Source organism: Strigops habroptila, chromosome 11 (genome assembly GCF_004027225.2).
Source record: "Strigops habroptila isolate Jane chromosome 11, bStrHab1.2.pri, whole genome shotgun sequence".
In the NCBI taxonomy this organism is placed as follows: domain Eukaryota; kingdom Metazoa; phylum Chordata; class Aves; order Psittaciformes; family Psittacidae; genus Strigops; species Strigops habroptila.
In genome coordinates this window covers 28,186,680-28,204,050 of record NC_046360.1, presented here as the reverse complement: position 1 = coordinate 28,204,050, position 17,371 = coordinate 28,186,680, and the positions used below count along the sequence as shown (strand labels likewise).

General features: G+C 41.7%; 1 protein-coding gene across 2 annotated transcripts in view; it reads left to right on the top strand.

Annotated features, from left to right (window-relative positions):
* CNTN4 (contactin 4) overlaps nucleotides 1-17,371 on the top strand; it is a 332,256-nt gene that overhangs the window by 272,648 nt on the left and 42,237 nt on the right. For both annotated transcript variants that reach the window (XM_030500859.1, XM_030500858.2), the window contains exon 12: nucleotides 1,097-1,247. In XM_030500859.1, the coding sequence (XP_030356719.1) occupies nucleotides 1,097-1,247 (151 nt within the window). The remainder of the gene's footprint in view (nucleotides 1-1,096; nucleotides 1,248-17,371) is intronic.

The window sequence follows — 17,371 nt, the reverse complement described above, 5'->3', positions numbered from 1 at the left end:
AGACTTAGATCATTTTATGGAACATCAAGCAGATGCAGTGCATGGTCATCTAAACTTTAACCTCCCAGGGTGCAGCAAGAAAGTAAGTTGAGGAAAATGCTGCTAGCTCAGGGGATACAGAGACGGTGCAGGCATGCAGCTAGGAAAGAGGATGGAGAGAATTAGAGGGGACTGGAGAGAGTTTGTTGCAAGCTCCTGTCAGTAAAGATGTAACGAGCAAAGCAAAAGTTGTTCATAAAACCCTTGAGCTGCCTCACCTGTTTGCTTTGAGCTTTCTGTATTGAAAAAATTAATTTTCCTCCTGAATATAAATAAAATCTGGTTGTCTTTGGAGAGTTTACTACAAGAGTCAGTCTAGGGGCAGCCGCCTCAAAGCTCTGCCTGCCGTCAGGTCCCATCAAATAAATCATTAAAAATCCTTTGAGGCAGGAATCAGAAGCCAAGCCATCTCCTCCCTCTCTGGCCTGCCTTACAGCCAGGCTGCAGACTGTCTGCAGGGCTTTGGTTGTTGCTTCAGTGAATATCTGACTGTTTTTCACAGAACAGAAGAGTGTACCTGGAGGGGCTAAAAAAGATTGTTTGAGAATATATTGTACCGTGGTGCTTAGTTAAGTCTTGCCCCGCTTTGCTTGATTCAGTACCCGGCCATGTCAAGGTCTCCCACCTTTATAGCATTAAAATAAAAAACTCAGTTTATGCAACAATTCTGAACATAAAACATAAAAACGTCATCTTTTCTGGAAATGATGACCATGCTGTTACAACACAAAATGAGGATACATTATACAGTTTATGCATGCGTAGTTCTTAGGGGTGCTGCCCCAAATTAGATGTGCATGACACCAAGTGTCTGCTGCCAGCCAAGGTTACTGGTTTCTGAGGTTTGTAGCTCAACTGTTTGTTTCTAAACAAAGTGTTGAAGCATTCCGGCATCTGTTTGCCCCATCTGTACATGCACAGTTCATAAAGTCAGATCATTTAGGAATTGCAGGTGAGAAACAGCCCTAGAATATTGTAATGTTCAAAATAGCCTGACTTTGTTTGTTCCAGAGGTAATGCTGATGTGTCTGTTTGTGGGGTTTTTTTTTTCTTTCAGCCGTCAGCCCAGACTTTTCCAAAACACTTTTGAAAAAGTTAACTCTTGTTAAAGTGGGTGGTGAAGTAATCATTGAGTGTAAGCCGAAAGCTTCCCCCAAACCTACTTATTCTTGGAAGAAAGGAAGAGACATCCTAAAAGAAAATGAGAGGTAATGTCTTAAACTAACCATTTCTTTCATTAGCCTGCTCCAACCCAGGGACTTTCAGCAATGAAAGCTAAATTTGTCATTAATAGCTTCTCAAAATTGACTTGCAAATAAATGGGAAAACAGCTAGTGTTCAATCTCAAGGAGCTGGGGGTGAGATTTCTATTCTCATTGTGTTCATCCCAGTCTCTGTGTGCTATTAAAGCATCCCTGCCAAGAAGCTGATAAAGATACATTCTAAAAAGCAAATATTTTGCTTCTGCATTGCTCTCAATAGCCACTATTAAAAAAAAAAAAAAAAAGATAATTCCCAGGTGATAAAACTCCCCACTACAAATTACACTGCTGTGGCACATCACTCAGTGTCCCACAGACAGGAATTATTTGGCAGTAATTAACTTTGCAATCCTAACACCTGACTTGGAGATGGCTTTTTCAGACTAGCCAGGACATTTCTTATTTATGGGGGTTTTTTTTGTTTGTTTGTTTTTTAATTCCAAAGGAGAGCATTAGTAGGAAGCAGGATCCTGCCTTTCAAATTCCCATGCATGGTTTTGCAGTGATTTCTTGATGACTCTGTAGAAGTGGAGTTGTTACCTGTCCCGCTTGCATAGTGTGTGAGAACGGGACCAAGAGAGCTGTCCTTTACAGTCCTTAAAATATGGTGTGCCACTGGGATTGATGGGAAAAATCCTGTCCTATTAATAAAAGTCCAAAATTCAGAAATTCCAGGAAATTGTTACTTTTAAAATCTTAAACCTGTTGGAGCCATTCTTGGAAAGTAGTTTTGCTCCATTCAACCTGTCTGCCTGTAATGTACATTGAAATATATGCTATGGTGATGTATACGAGTATGCAGAAAGCTATAGTTCATTTAGAGCCAGATGAGTAAAATAATTAACAATCTATTTCTTACTTACTTAGCTCCTGTTACCTGGTCTTTACAAAGCTGTTGGCTATGGACCATTTGACTTACCTCTTGGGATAAAGAGTTGAGTGATCAATTACACAGAACTTCCTCTAGCAGCCAGGGTGCAAAGCTGTGAGAGGTCAAAGTTATAATAGATCAAGGTATACTGATTTTTAAAACTGAAATAACTTGCTCTTCTGGTGGAGGTTGTGCAAAGGATGAGAAATACTAAATACTGGGAGTTTTGGAGTGCCTCCCATCCTTGCTGGCACAGTCCATAACTGAAATGTGCTGTTTTCTCTGATGCTGTTCTCCTAGGCACAGCACAGTTCTTTCTTCTCATTTTAATTTAGCAGTGGGAAAGGAAGCATTAGTTTATTTAGCAAGGGCTTAGGAAAGGAAAGGAATATGAGCACTCTGTTTCTTGCTTGGTCACTGCTGTACATTACTGACTCAAAGTGATTTTTATTTTTTTTTAGCACTACTCTCTCACCTGCAAACTTACCTAAAAATTGAATGCATTAATACAGCAGAAATCCCTGGCTTCTGATTTCCCAAGGGAATGTAGCTCATGTGCTAGTAGCATAATGCTGGGCAGGAGCTCAGGTTGCCTGTGTGCTTACTTCCAAATAACTTTTGAACTGGTTATTTGAACTGGCTGTGGATGTTTCAGCTAGTTTCCACCAAGATTAGAAGAGGAAGAGATATACCTCAAAAATAGCAGGTTTCTGCAAAGCTTTTTGATACTAAGCAACTGGAAAAGGAGACACTGCTATTTCCGCTCAGTGAAATCCTGTCACCTAAAGTCCCACCATGGTAGACATGAGGGAGTCCACACACTGAAGGGTGCTCACATCTGTGTAAGTAGCGTAAGCCAGTACCTACTGTGTTTTCCTGACCAACCTTCTCCTGAGGCACTTAGTTAAGAGGCGGTTATAGTCATTAACACTTGCTAAATAGCACATATCTTGCTGGCCACAGCCCCTGTGCCCAGGCAGACTCTGAGAGGACAGGCTGTGAGTACAACACAGTGCTCTGAGCAGCACAGTGTTGAGCTCAAATGCAATCTGCAGCAAGGCTGAAGTGTTGGTGCTCGTGGCAGCAGCAGGCTCAGTGCCGCGCTCCTCCTCCCGAGCATGCTGCGCCAGGACCCAGAGTCACCCACCTGGGCACCAAGCCCTGAATGGGAAATCAGACGTGAAATGTGCCCAAGCAGGTGTGAAATTTTCAGCTACTTCAGCCCAGGGGTTTTTCCACCAGCCAGATCATCCAGAGGAGCCTATCTGGCAAAATGTCTTAATGAACAGTGTGCTGTCGGTTTGGCAGTTGGACCTGTTTAGTTCTTACACGCAGTTGGTTGTGTCCCTCATGGGAATGAGGGTGTTGAATCCTTGCCACTGCCTTTATTAACCATTCTTGCAGTCTGTACCTGGAGACAATTAGGAAATTATATTGTCTTGTATGATTGTGGCATTTTTCATCAGCACCATCTGACTTCAGAGGCAGAAGAGACCAAGTGCTTAACGTTCCTGTATTTCTGATTTCTTTGGTTGCTGAAATATTATCTCCTTCCTGCTGTCCCAGGGGACAGCAGCTCTGACTGGGAGTCCAGTCCTAGTACCTCCCTACACCCACACTTATGTGTGGGCTTCAGACAGGAACTTTCTTGGCTGTTGAAAGAAAAAAATGTTGAAATGCAGGAAGAAAGATGCCAAGAAAAGCTGTTGCTGAAATCTCTTCATCTAAGGCAGAAAACAGAACTTTTAGACAGGCGTGGGAGATGAAACTTAAATTAATTCAAGTTTCAGAGAGGCACCTGAACATCTGGATACCTCTCTGAACTGAATTTGATCATCTGAAGGTTAATCAATATAGATGATCCTTCCAATTCCAGGTGGAGTTAAAAGCAATGTTAACGTGTCAGTCCTTGCTTTGAATTCTGACGTACAGCCCAATGGCTACCATGGCAATCACTCGAGCATTTCTCCTGGGGCTTGTGTGACTTTTCCGATAGAGTGTAATGTTAGGGACTCCTTGCTGGAGGCAGAAATAGTGTGCATCAGATTTGCTACCAGGACTCTTTCTCTGGAGGCTACTGCTGTCCAGGAGGCAAAACTAAGTGTGTTGTTCAGTGTTTGCCCAGAGAGCAGAGGCTACCATGGAAAAAAAGAGCTTTATTGGTTTAGGTTTCATATTCTCCTCTGGAGGCTGAGGTAGTGTGTAGTGCGCCCCTAATGAATACCATGCCCTTAAGGTATCTCTTACTGGTGGTTGAGAACTGTGCAATTCTGTTATTAGAAATTCTGCCCTGGGGTATAATTATATTATTGCAGTCATTAAAGGCAGTTCATCTCCATAATAATGGAAATCCTGCCTTGGAGGCCTAACTGAGTCAAAATAATGCTAGTAGCCTGACTCCAGAAGGTAAATTTTATATAGAAACAGCTATATAGATATATTGCAAATGCTGCTTGGAAACAAAGACTATTTCTGTATGGGTAAAGATACAGAGATAATTTTCTGTTCGTGATCTTCCCTTCACATTTCAGTGCAAAAAATGGCTGTTAGACTCTGTGGGAAATGTCTTCAGTCCTATTAATGCCACTCTGTACAAATCAGCCTCATAGAGCCACTGGTGGACAAGAGCAGGTGAGTCTGCTGCTTGCCACAGCATCTCCCACCTTCCGCACCATTGGGACAGAAGGCATGACTAAAATATACCTACCCTCTGGAAAACCCTTGCTTGGGAATAGGGGATACCATTTAGGCAGGAATGGTAGCCATAAAGCTGTGCAGGCTGCATCCTCAGAGACAGTAGTATACAAGTAGTGCTTATGACCTGCTTGCCCCAGCACACTCCTCAGGGAGAACCCATTTTATCCTTTCAGTATACACTTTTGTGCATATAACCTGGAGCCAATTGTCGAGATCTGCAACTGGCAGGGAGTTGTTCCAGAAGCCAACAAGGACTGGGAACTCAAGGTGTAAGTGGTGTCTTCTGGTGATTATAAACTGTGATGTGTCTTCAGGACATGTCAGATTGTTCATCAAAGAGTTGAGTTTAGAATGTTTTTCACTTACCATTTGGTTCTCCTATATTCATATTGCCAGATATGTTTAGCTCTGATCTCTTTATTCTGACTAAACAATATGAGAAAAGAGATTTTGGAGAGCTGGGATCCCATTACATAGGTTCTCTTTTCTCACATTCCAGCTACATCAGTGTGACTCAGAAGGGATGCTGGACTTAAGCCTGTGAGATCAAGATGGAGAGTGTTGCTGCCCAGCTGCCTGAGGAGGGCTAGCATTCAAAACAAGGCAAAAACTCCTCCAATGGGGAATGCACAGGTGGTAGAGCCAGGACTCACGTTTTTTATTTAAATCTCAGTAGCACTTTGGTCTTATAATCTTATGTCTTCACCCCCCTGATTTTATGAAATAACATAGTCGATGTCGAGTGAGTTTTTGGATCTGTGGCACCATATACATAGGACACAGGAATCATATAGTCATTATATACAGGAACATGGTCTTATGCACTTATCACACCATGTGAAAGACACATAATCTGAACTGTGTCTCTACTCTGTTCCAAAGCTGTCTCAGAAACCAAGTCAATCATTCCTAGATGTCAGTGGGAGTTACAGAGGTAGCGGGTAATTTTACATGAGATTTACCAATACAAACAGAAATCCATAGTTACCCACAAGTTTGGAAAAATTTCCTGTAATTGATGGCCCCTGTATAACACTGAAGTGAATGAAAGCAAGTTCTTAATGGAAGGACTTAACTTTCATTTAAACTCCTGAGCTTCTAAAGCCAAACATTCTCCAGTCAGTGGTATTTCCCTTTTCTGACGATTATTTCCTGGCATTATATTACAGATATTATTCATTGGCAGGAGTAGGAGGAGTAATCATGACAGTCAAATTGTTCTTGCAGGATTTTGTTAATCTTCTCCTAATAATTCAATTACATCCAATGCAACAACGTTAGATAAATTTGTTACTGAGACCAGTGATTTAAAAGCTTTATTTTCAGGTGATCTTATCACAGAGACCTTTCAATTTCTTCATAATTACAGTGTGGGCTCCCATGGAGAGCTGCACTCAGTTGCAAGTGCAAGTGGTTCATCCTCATAGTGGTGGAAATAAGAAGTCACTGTAGTTGCCAGCTCATTCATTCAGATTTCCTGAGTGCAGGAGCGAGAATCAGGCTCTGCATGATTAGAGACAAATCCTGGAGCTGCGCAGAGCGCTGCCAGCTGAAGTTGAAATAAGCCTCTATCACAGCTGCTCCCACACTCCAAACTGCTCCAAACTCCACGTCCTACAATGGAGCTGCAATTCTCTTTGAACTATAGATCAGGAAGCATTTTTAAAATAATTTAAACCAGTTAAATCAGCGGTTAATTTAAAACATTCAGTTTAAGACAAATCTCCCTTAATTTTCATATGGTTTTCCATAGCCCACAAAAAACCAACATTGCACCACAACAAATCTGCAGGTGCTGTCACATAGGTGCGCAGCGTCCGAGGATCGGCTGTGGGAACACTGGGGTTTAACATTAGAACTGAGACTGGTCCTGTGATCCGCAGTGACAAACTGGGGCATTTTGTCTCTCCGGTGCACATATTGAACTTGCCACCAGGGGCCATTTTGTTAGTTTCTTAAGAAATCTTCTCATGGAATTGGTCAAGAGATATATTTTGCAGTTGGCGTGGAATGATTTTGCTGGTGTAAGAAGGGGTCATCAGGCACTGCTTTGTAAGGCAAGGTTTGCATCACTTTCCCTGCAAGTCTCTCCTCTTTTCTCAGGTGCTTGTTTTGGACTTACAGAAATTACTTTTAATTTACATGCCATAATGGTAATAATTACATTTATTTATTTCTCACAGGGTTTTGTTTTACATACCATGACAGAACAAGGGGGAATGGCTTTAAACTGAAAGAGGGTAGATCTATTAGATATTAGGAAGAAGTTCTTTGCTATGAGGGTGGTGAGGCACTGGAACAGGTTGCCTAGAGAAGCTGTGGCTGCCCCGTCCCTGGCAGTGTTCAAGGCCAGGTTGGATGGGGCTTTGAGCAATCTGGTCTAGTGGAAGGTGTCCCTGCCTGTGGCGGGGATTGGAACTAGATGATCTTTAAGTCCCTTCCAACCCAAACCATTCTATGATTCTATGATGTATATCAGTCTATCAGACAGACATACTGTCGTTTCCCAGAGGTGAGGCTGTAGTGTTGTGTGGCTCAAGAGCAGATGAGGGAGAGATTGTGTTTCAGTCTCTTGGTCTACCATGACTTCCTGCTGCGCTCATTCTCCTTTCCTCCCCAGCTGTAGACTGCATGGAGGAAAACTAAAATAGCTTTTATTTAGAGAAATACTGTATTTCTGCCAGTCTTGTGGTTTCCTACCAGCCACCCACCAAAGTGTTGATTAGCCAAAGCACTGCAGACAAGCTGTGATACAGCAGGCAGGGTGAAGCACTTCAAGCAGGGTTAATGCTGGTTTTAGGGGCCACACATGTTGGAGAGCCCTGCTCTGGGGTGCTTCGGGGCATCACTGCAAGGAGGGGAACAGGGCTGGCAGTATCAGCTATCTCATGCACTTGGTAAGAGCTTGCATGTGTCAAAATATAATGTGTATTCCCTTGAAATAATGAATGTTCAAAACATGTACACAATGGTCTTCATTCCTAATGTTCTCTTAAAGCTCTTGGAAGTTACATTTACTCTGCTACCAGACTTGTGCTTAGTCTAGGACAGAAAAATAATTGTACTTTTAAGCACCAAAACAAATTGCTGTTCTCCTATAACTGTTCATGTAAAACTCTTACATCATTAGAGCTGTTTCTTTTCTATGAATATACAGTGCATGCATTGTTTATACAGTTTAATTGTAAGGAAAGAAATTCATAAAAAAACAAATGATATCTGTACTGGTAGCAAAGAATATGAAAGTGTCCAATTAAACAGCCACTCACTATGACTTGTATAATAGCAACATCTGTTATCTTAATTAAACAAGTTTCTGTATAAAGGGACCCTCATAGTACACTTTGTTAGAGCAGGATCTGACCTAGATACTCCAGGCACGCTCAATATCCTCATGGAAATTTTCCCAGTTGGTCCCATTATCTTGCAGCCTTGACAAGTTTCATGATGCATGAGCACAGTCTTGCACACGCAAAGCCATACTGCATAAAGCAAGAAGATTGTTTTGGGTTTTTTTAGCTGAAAACCAATAAAAGTGCAGAAAAGCAGCATACAGCACCACTTACAGACAGTCACAGAAGCATTTGGAACTGTAGGGAGTGCCTGGCCAACTTGGAACTTGTCAGATAAAGTTCAGGAGAGAGAACTGCACTTCCAGAAAGTGCTCACAATTCAAACGGGCTTATGTGCTTCAGGATTTAAGTAATTTAGGACCAGATTTTTCCAGGTATCTCATTGATGCCCTCCCCATTATAGCCTAGACTCACAGATGATCCAAAAGCATAAGTTCAGTTTTTGAAAACCCTGGTGCCCTGGTAACTTCTGAAAAGAAGATGAGGAGTTGAGACTGGGAAGGAGCAATGGGAGTCCAATGAGGTCTCAGGGCTTTGTGCCCATCTGCAAACAAAATCCAATGCAGAGCTGCCCCAAAATTCCACCTTCATCAGGAGGAGATGTGGTCTGCTGCTCAGAGCCTGCGGGAAGATCCAGAGCCCCTTGCTTGGGGCTGTAGGACTCCAGGCAGCTGTAGCTGAAAAGTGTTTCAGATATGTGAATACACAGCTGTGCCTGCAGGCTTATTAATATGGGCAGTGAATGTTAATTTGTTTGTGAAGAATGCTGCCCGACACAGGCACTGCCAGCTGCTTCGGAGAGGAAGCTGAAGTCCTGCCCTGGGGGAAGCAGAGCCTCTCCATCCTGTCCCTAGTGCCCAGGCCAGCATGAAGTTGGCAGGACTCACAAGGTAGAGCACAAAGCTGCAGTCTGTCTCTCCTTCCAGGAGCTAGAGTGGTTGTAGCCAAGGAAGAGCAGAAGGCTCTTGCCTGAATTTTTTTTTTGTTGTTGTTGTCTCCGGCACTTCAAAATTGTTCAGAAAGACTTTTCTCTCTCGAAGAGGTTTGCCATGGTTTTCTCAACAGTTCACATCCTAGGACCTCCTCATAAGGGTTCTTGACTTACAAGACCCCTCAATTAGGTGTTATTTTTCTAACAGAGGAATTTTAACATATTCGCTTTGATGCTATGTCATTTTAAGAAGGAAAGATTGTGAAATCAGACAAGAAGAGAAAGGCTTTTCTCTTATTCTGTCAGCGTGTCTTGAGTTTAAAAAGTTGTATAACTTCTATTTTTGTATTTGTTGCCTCAAACTTCCTGATTAGTGGCTAATTGCTTTAAACAGCCAGAAGGAAAATGGCAACAGGACAGGCAGCACATCTTTCCCAGTCTGGTGCCAAGGTCCAAACCATGGTAATATTTTTGTACTGATTACTTGAGAGATGAATTACCGGCAGTGGCTTTTGGACATGCAGTCTAGTGACACTTCAGCAGAAAATAAAACCTCGAAGATGCTTCATATCATTGTTTTGCACTAATTGTGTTGACTGCCTTTTTCTTTTTTTTTTTTAAGTAAAGCACCTGTGCAATTTCTTTTAGGCACACAGGTAACCAAACCATCAATAACTTGTCGGGTTTTCATTACATCCTGCCTAGGCAAAATGAAAAATGACAGCCTGCAAATGGCTTTTTGAAGTTTGATTCAACCATGCAGCATTCATCTTAGTTGTCAAATACAATGGCAGAATATGGCTCTGTTTCATTGGAACATCTGAGATAACTAACTTTTACCGTTTTTCTGGAGAAAAAAACAACTAAAATGAACCAGGAAACCACTTTATTCAGTGGTCAGAGGTCCTGGAAAGTAGCCATCCTAGGCTTGATGGTCTCATATTCATGGAGTGCTTGTTTCCCAGCAGAATCTGGTTTTAGCTCTGTGCTGTCGTAGAGGATCACAGTATGTTTTAATGTAAACTTGTCATGATCAACTCAACACTAAACACTTGTAGTTTAGTGTGCGCCAATGCTAAAAACCACTGATTTGTGTGCTCTGAAATTGGTGAAAGCCATCAGTTTTGCCATAGTTCTCTTTAGGTCACTAACTTTTCCTTGCTTAAGGGTAGTTACATGGACCTCTTTTCTTCATGTGTATCTGGCAAAGATAATCAATTGTGTTGCCTTTGTAGTTTGAGATATCTGTCATATACCTGTGCACATAACCCTATAAATGCTCTCTCCACAAAGCTTAGTTGTGCATGTTTCACTTTAGCACCTTTCTGATGTGACTGAACCTTTCTTCAGCTTTGACAGTGGCTTGGTGACTCCAGTTCATTCTTGCATTTTCTTTTCCTTCTATTCTTGAGCAAATGTTTCTAGGAAGAGGTTACATGAGAAGGGTTGGAGATTTATTTAGAATCCAGATTCAGTGCTGTTTTATTTTGTATGCGTAAAGTAATTAGACTGATGCTTAAAATTTGCATGTTCATTTATCTGCTGTTGTAGAGCTAGGAAATTATTTCATATAACCAGCCCCAAACTGTTGTCGAGAATACCTGAGATGCTGATGAATGTAATCCCAACCTATGCCAAGTTTCAGCTGGTGTTCCAGATATGAGACTCTCTCACCCCTTGATGCACTCTCCTGTAACATCAGCAATCTGTTCCTATTTTCCCAGCAGATTATTTTCAGTGTCGTGTTATTGTAGTATTCAGTGATACACATGTAGGACATCATTACTACTTCTGCTGCTTCTGGAACGAGTTTGCGACCGCAGCTCAGCTGTGGTTTGACCAGAGTCACTGTGCTGCTGCGACCCAGGGTCTCTAGAGAAGTCAGTGGGCTTTTACCTTTGCACTTGTGTATTAATTTTAAAAGTAGAGCCCTGCTTGCAGGTGCAGGCAAAAGGAGATGATGCAGCATCCAAGAGCCCCATGTCAGAGGCATCAGACCTCCAGAGCACAGTAAGACATGTCCTGTGTTTACACATCCTTAGCAGAAACACCATCACTCACTGCATGCAGTTAAACAGCTGCTGTTTTTCCTGCTTGAGGTGTCTTATCTTTATGATTATTAAGTTCATCCCTAGGTGCCGTGCATACAGCTACAGATTATTTCTCCCGCTCTGTAAAGACGCTCCAGGAAGGAGCGAGTTCCTCCCTGCAGTGCTGTGTTGGAGGCAACAGGATCTGGCTCCCAGCAGCGAGGCAGGCTTCTCTCTGTTGTAAGCACAGGCTGCAGCCAACGCTTTCAAAAATAAATGCGTGTAATTAGTCTCCTGAATGCAATTTGAAATTGATGTGTAGTTCATACTTGTCCTCCAGTTGAACAAAATAGTAATAATGATTTTAGTAAGTCTGTAGCATTTTGAAGGGAAAAGATTTCATCAAATATATCTTCTCTTGGATATTTTCATGATTAAGAGTAAGAAGGTAGTGATTTTACACTTAGGGCTACATTTTAAGAAACGCGTGTTTAAAATCTAAGGAAATAATTATATGTCTGGGGGGGGGGAAAGGATTCCTAATGAACTTTTTAGACAACCTACCAGACTCAGTGATATTTTTGATGATTATTTAAACATAATTTTTAAGTGATGTAAATGTGTCTTTGGATCTCGAAATCTATATTAATGTCAATTACAAGTGGAGTGGGTAATTTGTACTCTGGGCATTTTTTCTTGAAACTAGAGGAAAAGATGTGTTATCTTCGAAAGACTATGCCTTTGGGCTTCTGTTCAGGTGGTATCAGCTGGAACAAATAAGCTGAGAATGCATTTACTGCTTCTGCTCTAATCTCATGAATGTTTCCAGAAATGGTTTGTGTCAGCAGCTGATGCACAGAAAATCTTGCATAGATTTTTTTTTTTCTCATAAGAGAACCAGTTTTATGAGCTTCAGTGGACTTCCCTTTAACGTTCATGTTCTCCAAACCTCTGAAGCATTTGTTCTAAGTAGAGAGTGATGGCATGTCCTTGTTGGGGAAGAAGTTGTTGTCGAGGGTGGCTGGAGGCTGTGCTTCCAAATTTGATTCCTTGGATTTCCACAGACCCTCTTCATAGACTGGGAGAAGTCACTTAATCTCCGTGCCTCTGGCACCTGCTGATCTCTACACACGATTCACCTCACTTCTGAGTGTGAGAGAATGCTTTGTGAGGAGCAGCATGTCTCTGGGTGGGTAATTGAGCACAAAGGGATGTTTTAGCCTTTCATGGGGTGGATTGCAATTGTGATTTGCCCCTACACTGCCACCAGCAAGAGCTGCTCCAGGGGAGAAGTCCTGAGGCTGCAGGTGTGGAGCATCCCTATCCTTGTGATTTATGGCCAACTTAGTCTATAAAATAAACTGCAAAATTGAAGAGCTGTATCAAAAGGGCAGTTTCCCATGGGAGACGGTCTTCATTTCCCACCAAAATCAATGGAAAATTGGCTCTTTGCGCAATTGGACCCTTCTATGCTTGAGAAATCTTCCCATATAGCTCAAATTATCATTGCCTCATGTCTCAGGAATGAAAGCTTTCCTTTGCTTTACTCAAATCTGCTTCCTCAAATATTTATTTTCATGACATGGTCTCTCTCACTGTATTTATTTTAATTTTGCTTGTAGTGAAAAAACAGCAGTAAGGGAGAGAAGGCAAAAGACTTCTATTATTTGAAATTCATCACAGCCTACTCATTTCCTTCAGGGTCCCTAGCAGTGTTTGTGTTTGGTTTTCATTTGTTTCTTCCCATTATCAGCATCCCTTAAGAAAGATATTTTGTAGAAAACTGTTCTTAGATAACCTAGAGATATTTTTGTATTTGAATTATTACTCTAGGCATCTTTAAACAATTTACATGAAGTCTCTAATAGCAGTAAATGCTCCCTGCTTTCCCTCCCACTGCCCCAATCCCTCAGGATGAGGTTTTGTCACTTCCAGACTTGTCTTAAAAATTTGTGGACAAAAAGAGAGGATGATGACAAAACACAGCTTTTGTGTTTATAGATATTAATACAGGCTAGATGCAGTATTATTTATTTGCACTGCTCCATCACTGCAGATAAACAGTTTGTTGAAAAAGAAAATTGTGGGAATACTTAGGATGCCAAACCCATGACTGGTTAAAGCTGATACTGAATTCGGTGGAGCTGTGTTGTTTGATGTTGCCAAAGGGGCCCCTACTATTTTCTAAAAAAATATTTATCTGGGCAAAATATGTTCTATTTTTTTCATTCTCCTTAGAAAAATATTTACAGGGTTTTATGATAATAAACAATTGCAATATATACTCTCCTCACCTTTAGTTTTTCATACTTAGCTAGCCTGTAAATGAAAAGTCCCAGATGAAAACATGTTTACACACAACAGTTCACATATCTGGAAGAAGTGTTCTTAGTATTTTCTCAGAGATCAATATTGAGAATTAAGTAAGAAAAAAAAGTGGAGTACTCTGTTTTTCAGTGCAGCAAGGTAAGAGCAGCTATTACCTGGGGAGACCTTCGAAAAGATTGATTTTAATTCTTTTTTGCCTTTTTTAATTATTTTTTGCCTTTTTTAATTCTCTTTTTTTTTTTTCTCCTTTTTACTGTCCCAGTGCACAGAAAATGCCAATGAACCTAAATTCTGTGCACCAGAGATGTCTAGCCAATTCGCAGTTGCTGTAATTTACTACTAAACCTCCTGGTGTTCTCTGTAACCCCGCTGTACTAGTAAAAACAGTGCAAAGGTGATGTTCCTCAGTGCCTTCTCCAGCCAGCGCTTTTCCTTGGACAAAATATATGTATTTTACAGATCGAGAAGCACTCCCGCAATAGATATCCCAGCAGCCCCACGCAGTTGTGCAACCCACAACCTCAGGAGTTCAAACACTTCGTCCTCAGGTTCTTTAGCTCCATTAGAAACGTATCTGCAGCAAAGCTTGTGGGGATTGTTCTACTGAACTCAGTACACAGGATTTTACCTTGGGTTATTTTGAGCAAATATAGTTCTTACCTGAAAATTAATTATAGGGAATTTGCTGTTAAGAGGCCTGCCAGTTGTCGTGGATAAGAAAGGCCTTATCTAATGCCTGCTTTCACCAGCAGAAAGACATGCACTAAATTAAACGGGCTTTGACTGAGGCTCTAAATTAGCTCAGGCTTTTCTGTGAACCATGAAAAGACAAGTAGTTATAGACAAATAAGTGCCAAAGCAGCTGTAGGTGGTTATCTAAATCAAAACCTAACAGGACCTGGACAAGAAGTTGTGAATGCGTAGGAGACTGCCTGTGCAGTATGGCTGTCCACATCAGTTGTGAATTTAGATGGACAATCAAGTGGAAACCACTGTAATGCTGATCCAGCAGATAGCATTGTCCTGTGTTTCACTCAGACTTATCCTAACAGCTGTTAGACACAGACACAATTTGTCTCATCCTTGCTCGTGTTGCTGTCCTGGCCATAGCCCTCAGGATGTGTTGATGTCTCACACTGGTGGCAGTGTGGACACAGTGCCTTTCTCACCCATTTTCAGAAACATCTGGAATAACAGGATGTGGGCAAAGCCCAAGCCTAGAAGGCACTGTTCTCTTATAGGGAAATGCTGAATGGTTTTGTTTGGTATCGGTGTGGCATGGGAAGTCTCAGATGGCGTGACAGGAGGCTGGGTGGGGGTTAGGATCAGGACTCTCCCCTTGCTCTTTCCTTTCTGCACACCAGGGACCACCAAGGGTGCTGAGTAAAGCCTCAAGAAGTTGGCTTTGACCTCAGCATACATTTCAGTGAGGATTAATGTTATGAAGCAGAGAAAGCTCTGACCTGGCTGTTATTTATTAACACAACATAAAGGCTGTAGTCACACACAAAGGCAGCATCCCAGGGCCAGAGAAATTATTAGCTGTGGACCACACTCTGAAACAGTCCATTCTTCAAGTGAGAAGCAGGTACTGATGAGCAGTGTCCCTGATTTCAGGGAGGGCTGTGCCATGAGCAGTAAGTCCTCCCTTTCAGCCAAACCTGTGAGTATTTCTAAATTTCACTGTATTTTCCTGAAATAACCTAATGGCCAGTACTGCACTTATGAGGTCATTTTAATAATCCCAGTCTCTGCCTCATTGCATGGGAAGCATTATTAAAAAGGTAATAAACTGCTACAAAGACCTGCGGTAAAATAATTTGATAAATAATGCAATTGCCCGGAATCATTTACATTTGCAGTAGAGTTGTGGTGTGAAACGAAGTTGCTGTGAGGCTAAAAATTGCTCTAGATATTCCTGCCTATGAACTATTGGAAAAGCAAAATCCACCGCTGAGGTTGCAGTCGGGTCTATCTGGTGCTTTTGCTTTCTTCCTCTGCTTCCAATCCCCCCCAGCCCAAGCAGGACACTGGAGGATGGACAATAGGCCATTCATCATGTTGGCTGAAATACACTGTTTTTCACAGGTACATTTAACCTAAATCCTCTCTCAGAAGACGGATTATCTCTTAGAACTCTGGCAAAACAGTCTCTTTTCAATAGCCATGTCAACCACTGCCACAAAGGCTGTACATGAAGGGATCAATGGTAGTTTTATCTCAAATTGCACTCAGTGTGTGTTTCTTCCAACTGACATTCATTTAAATGCTTTCTGTAAGACATCTTTTCTCCCTGTAATAGAAAAAGTATCGGACATCCTAATCATTGTTTCCTGTGAAAAAAAAAATATATATATATTCACTTGGCTAAGCATGAAATATTTGAGATGCATGTGTTTAATCAACAGTGAAAGCAAGTGTAGCTGCGCTTGTATTTCATAAATTAAAATGCTAAAATTATCAGGTAAGAAACAACATACCTTATTTCTTTGCAACAGTACTAATAAAACCATTTGAGAGGAATAGAAGTTACTTTATAATTATGATCACTTTGCTCCAAAGAAACATTGGAGCTCTAACCTGCGGTCCCATAGTTGTGCTGCCTGTGCGCAGCGTCCCTCAGGAATATAACCACTACCATCGCATGCACAACCTGCCATATGCACTGCATTTGTAGTCCATTCATAGCCCACATGCTTCCATCTGCTGAACAAAAAATAGAGAACAAGCTGCAAAGTATGTATTGAGGGATACCTGCGGTATCATCTGTCTGATGCAGATCTTCTGTTGGTAATATGTGTGCTTTGTGAGTTAGTTAGAAAATAGTTCACAATGAAAAGGTTAGTGTGTGGACCTGCTGCTCATCCGTGCAAAGGTTTTCATCAGGCAACTGCAAAGTGTAGGTGAGGCTGAACAACCAGTAGCTCTGCAGTTCTGAGGTGTTTGGCTCCTGGACCCACATAGATTTTCCTTTAATGAAACAACAGTGCAAGATGTTACAGTAGGTACTGTAAGTCTGGGATTTTTAAGCAAACATTCTTTCAAAGCTTGAGGTCAAACCTGAGCAGCAGGTTGTAGGCATGTTTTTAGATACAGGCATCAAAGGTCAGATTTCCTTGGAGATGGGCTGGAGGTAATTACTGATACTCAGTTTTATGATGTGCTCTGGGAGTTTGACAGTTTTCAGTTATTGTTTATATTCCAAATAAGGGCTTGATCTTGTTTTCACAAAGTCAGTGATAAAGCTCTTACTGTCCTCATCAGGACATGTTCTATCTCAAAATGCATATGTTACTGACTGAGAAATATTTATCTGTTCCTGGGAATCCTGCCCAGCAGTGCGGAGTGCTGTGGTGAGCTGCATGAATCAGATCTGTTGTGCTTAATTTGGGGTTGCAGGTAATGCAACCTGCTGATGGGAGACTTAACAGGTACAGCAGATGTATCATGAGCTGAAAAATAAGTGCTAATAGGTCAGACCAAAATGATTATGCACTGCTGGTTTTCCTCATACTGCTCCAGGTCTGCCTGACCTTTTCCATCCATCTCCAGTTGCTGCTGGAGGTACTGGGCAAGTTAGTGTTGCTGTATTGATCCAGGCAGAGGGCCATGCTGATGTGGCCATGATGCCAAAGTGTGGGTCCTTTCTAGGTAGCTTGGGTGTCTTTTCATAGCAAAGCTCTGTACAGCTGCAGCATACACTTAGATGTAGGTCATCCATAATGACTTGTCTTTCTCTCATGTACTTCTCAAGGATCTTGCCAACTAAATAGACAAGTGCCTTAAGATGCTTTCACTCCTGCAGAGCTGGCAAAGGGCATATGCAGGCATCGGGCATACGGCATCAGCAAGAAACTGCT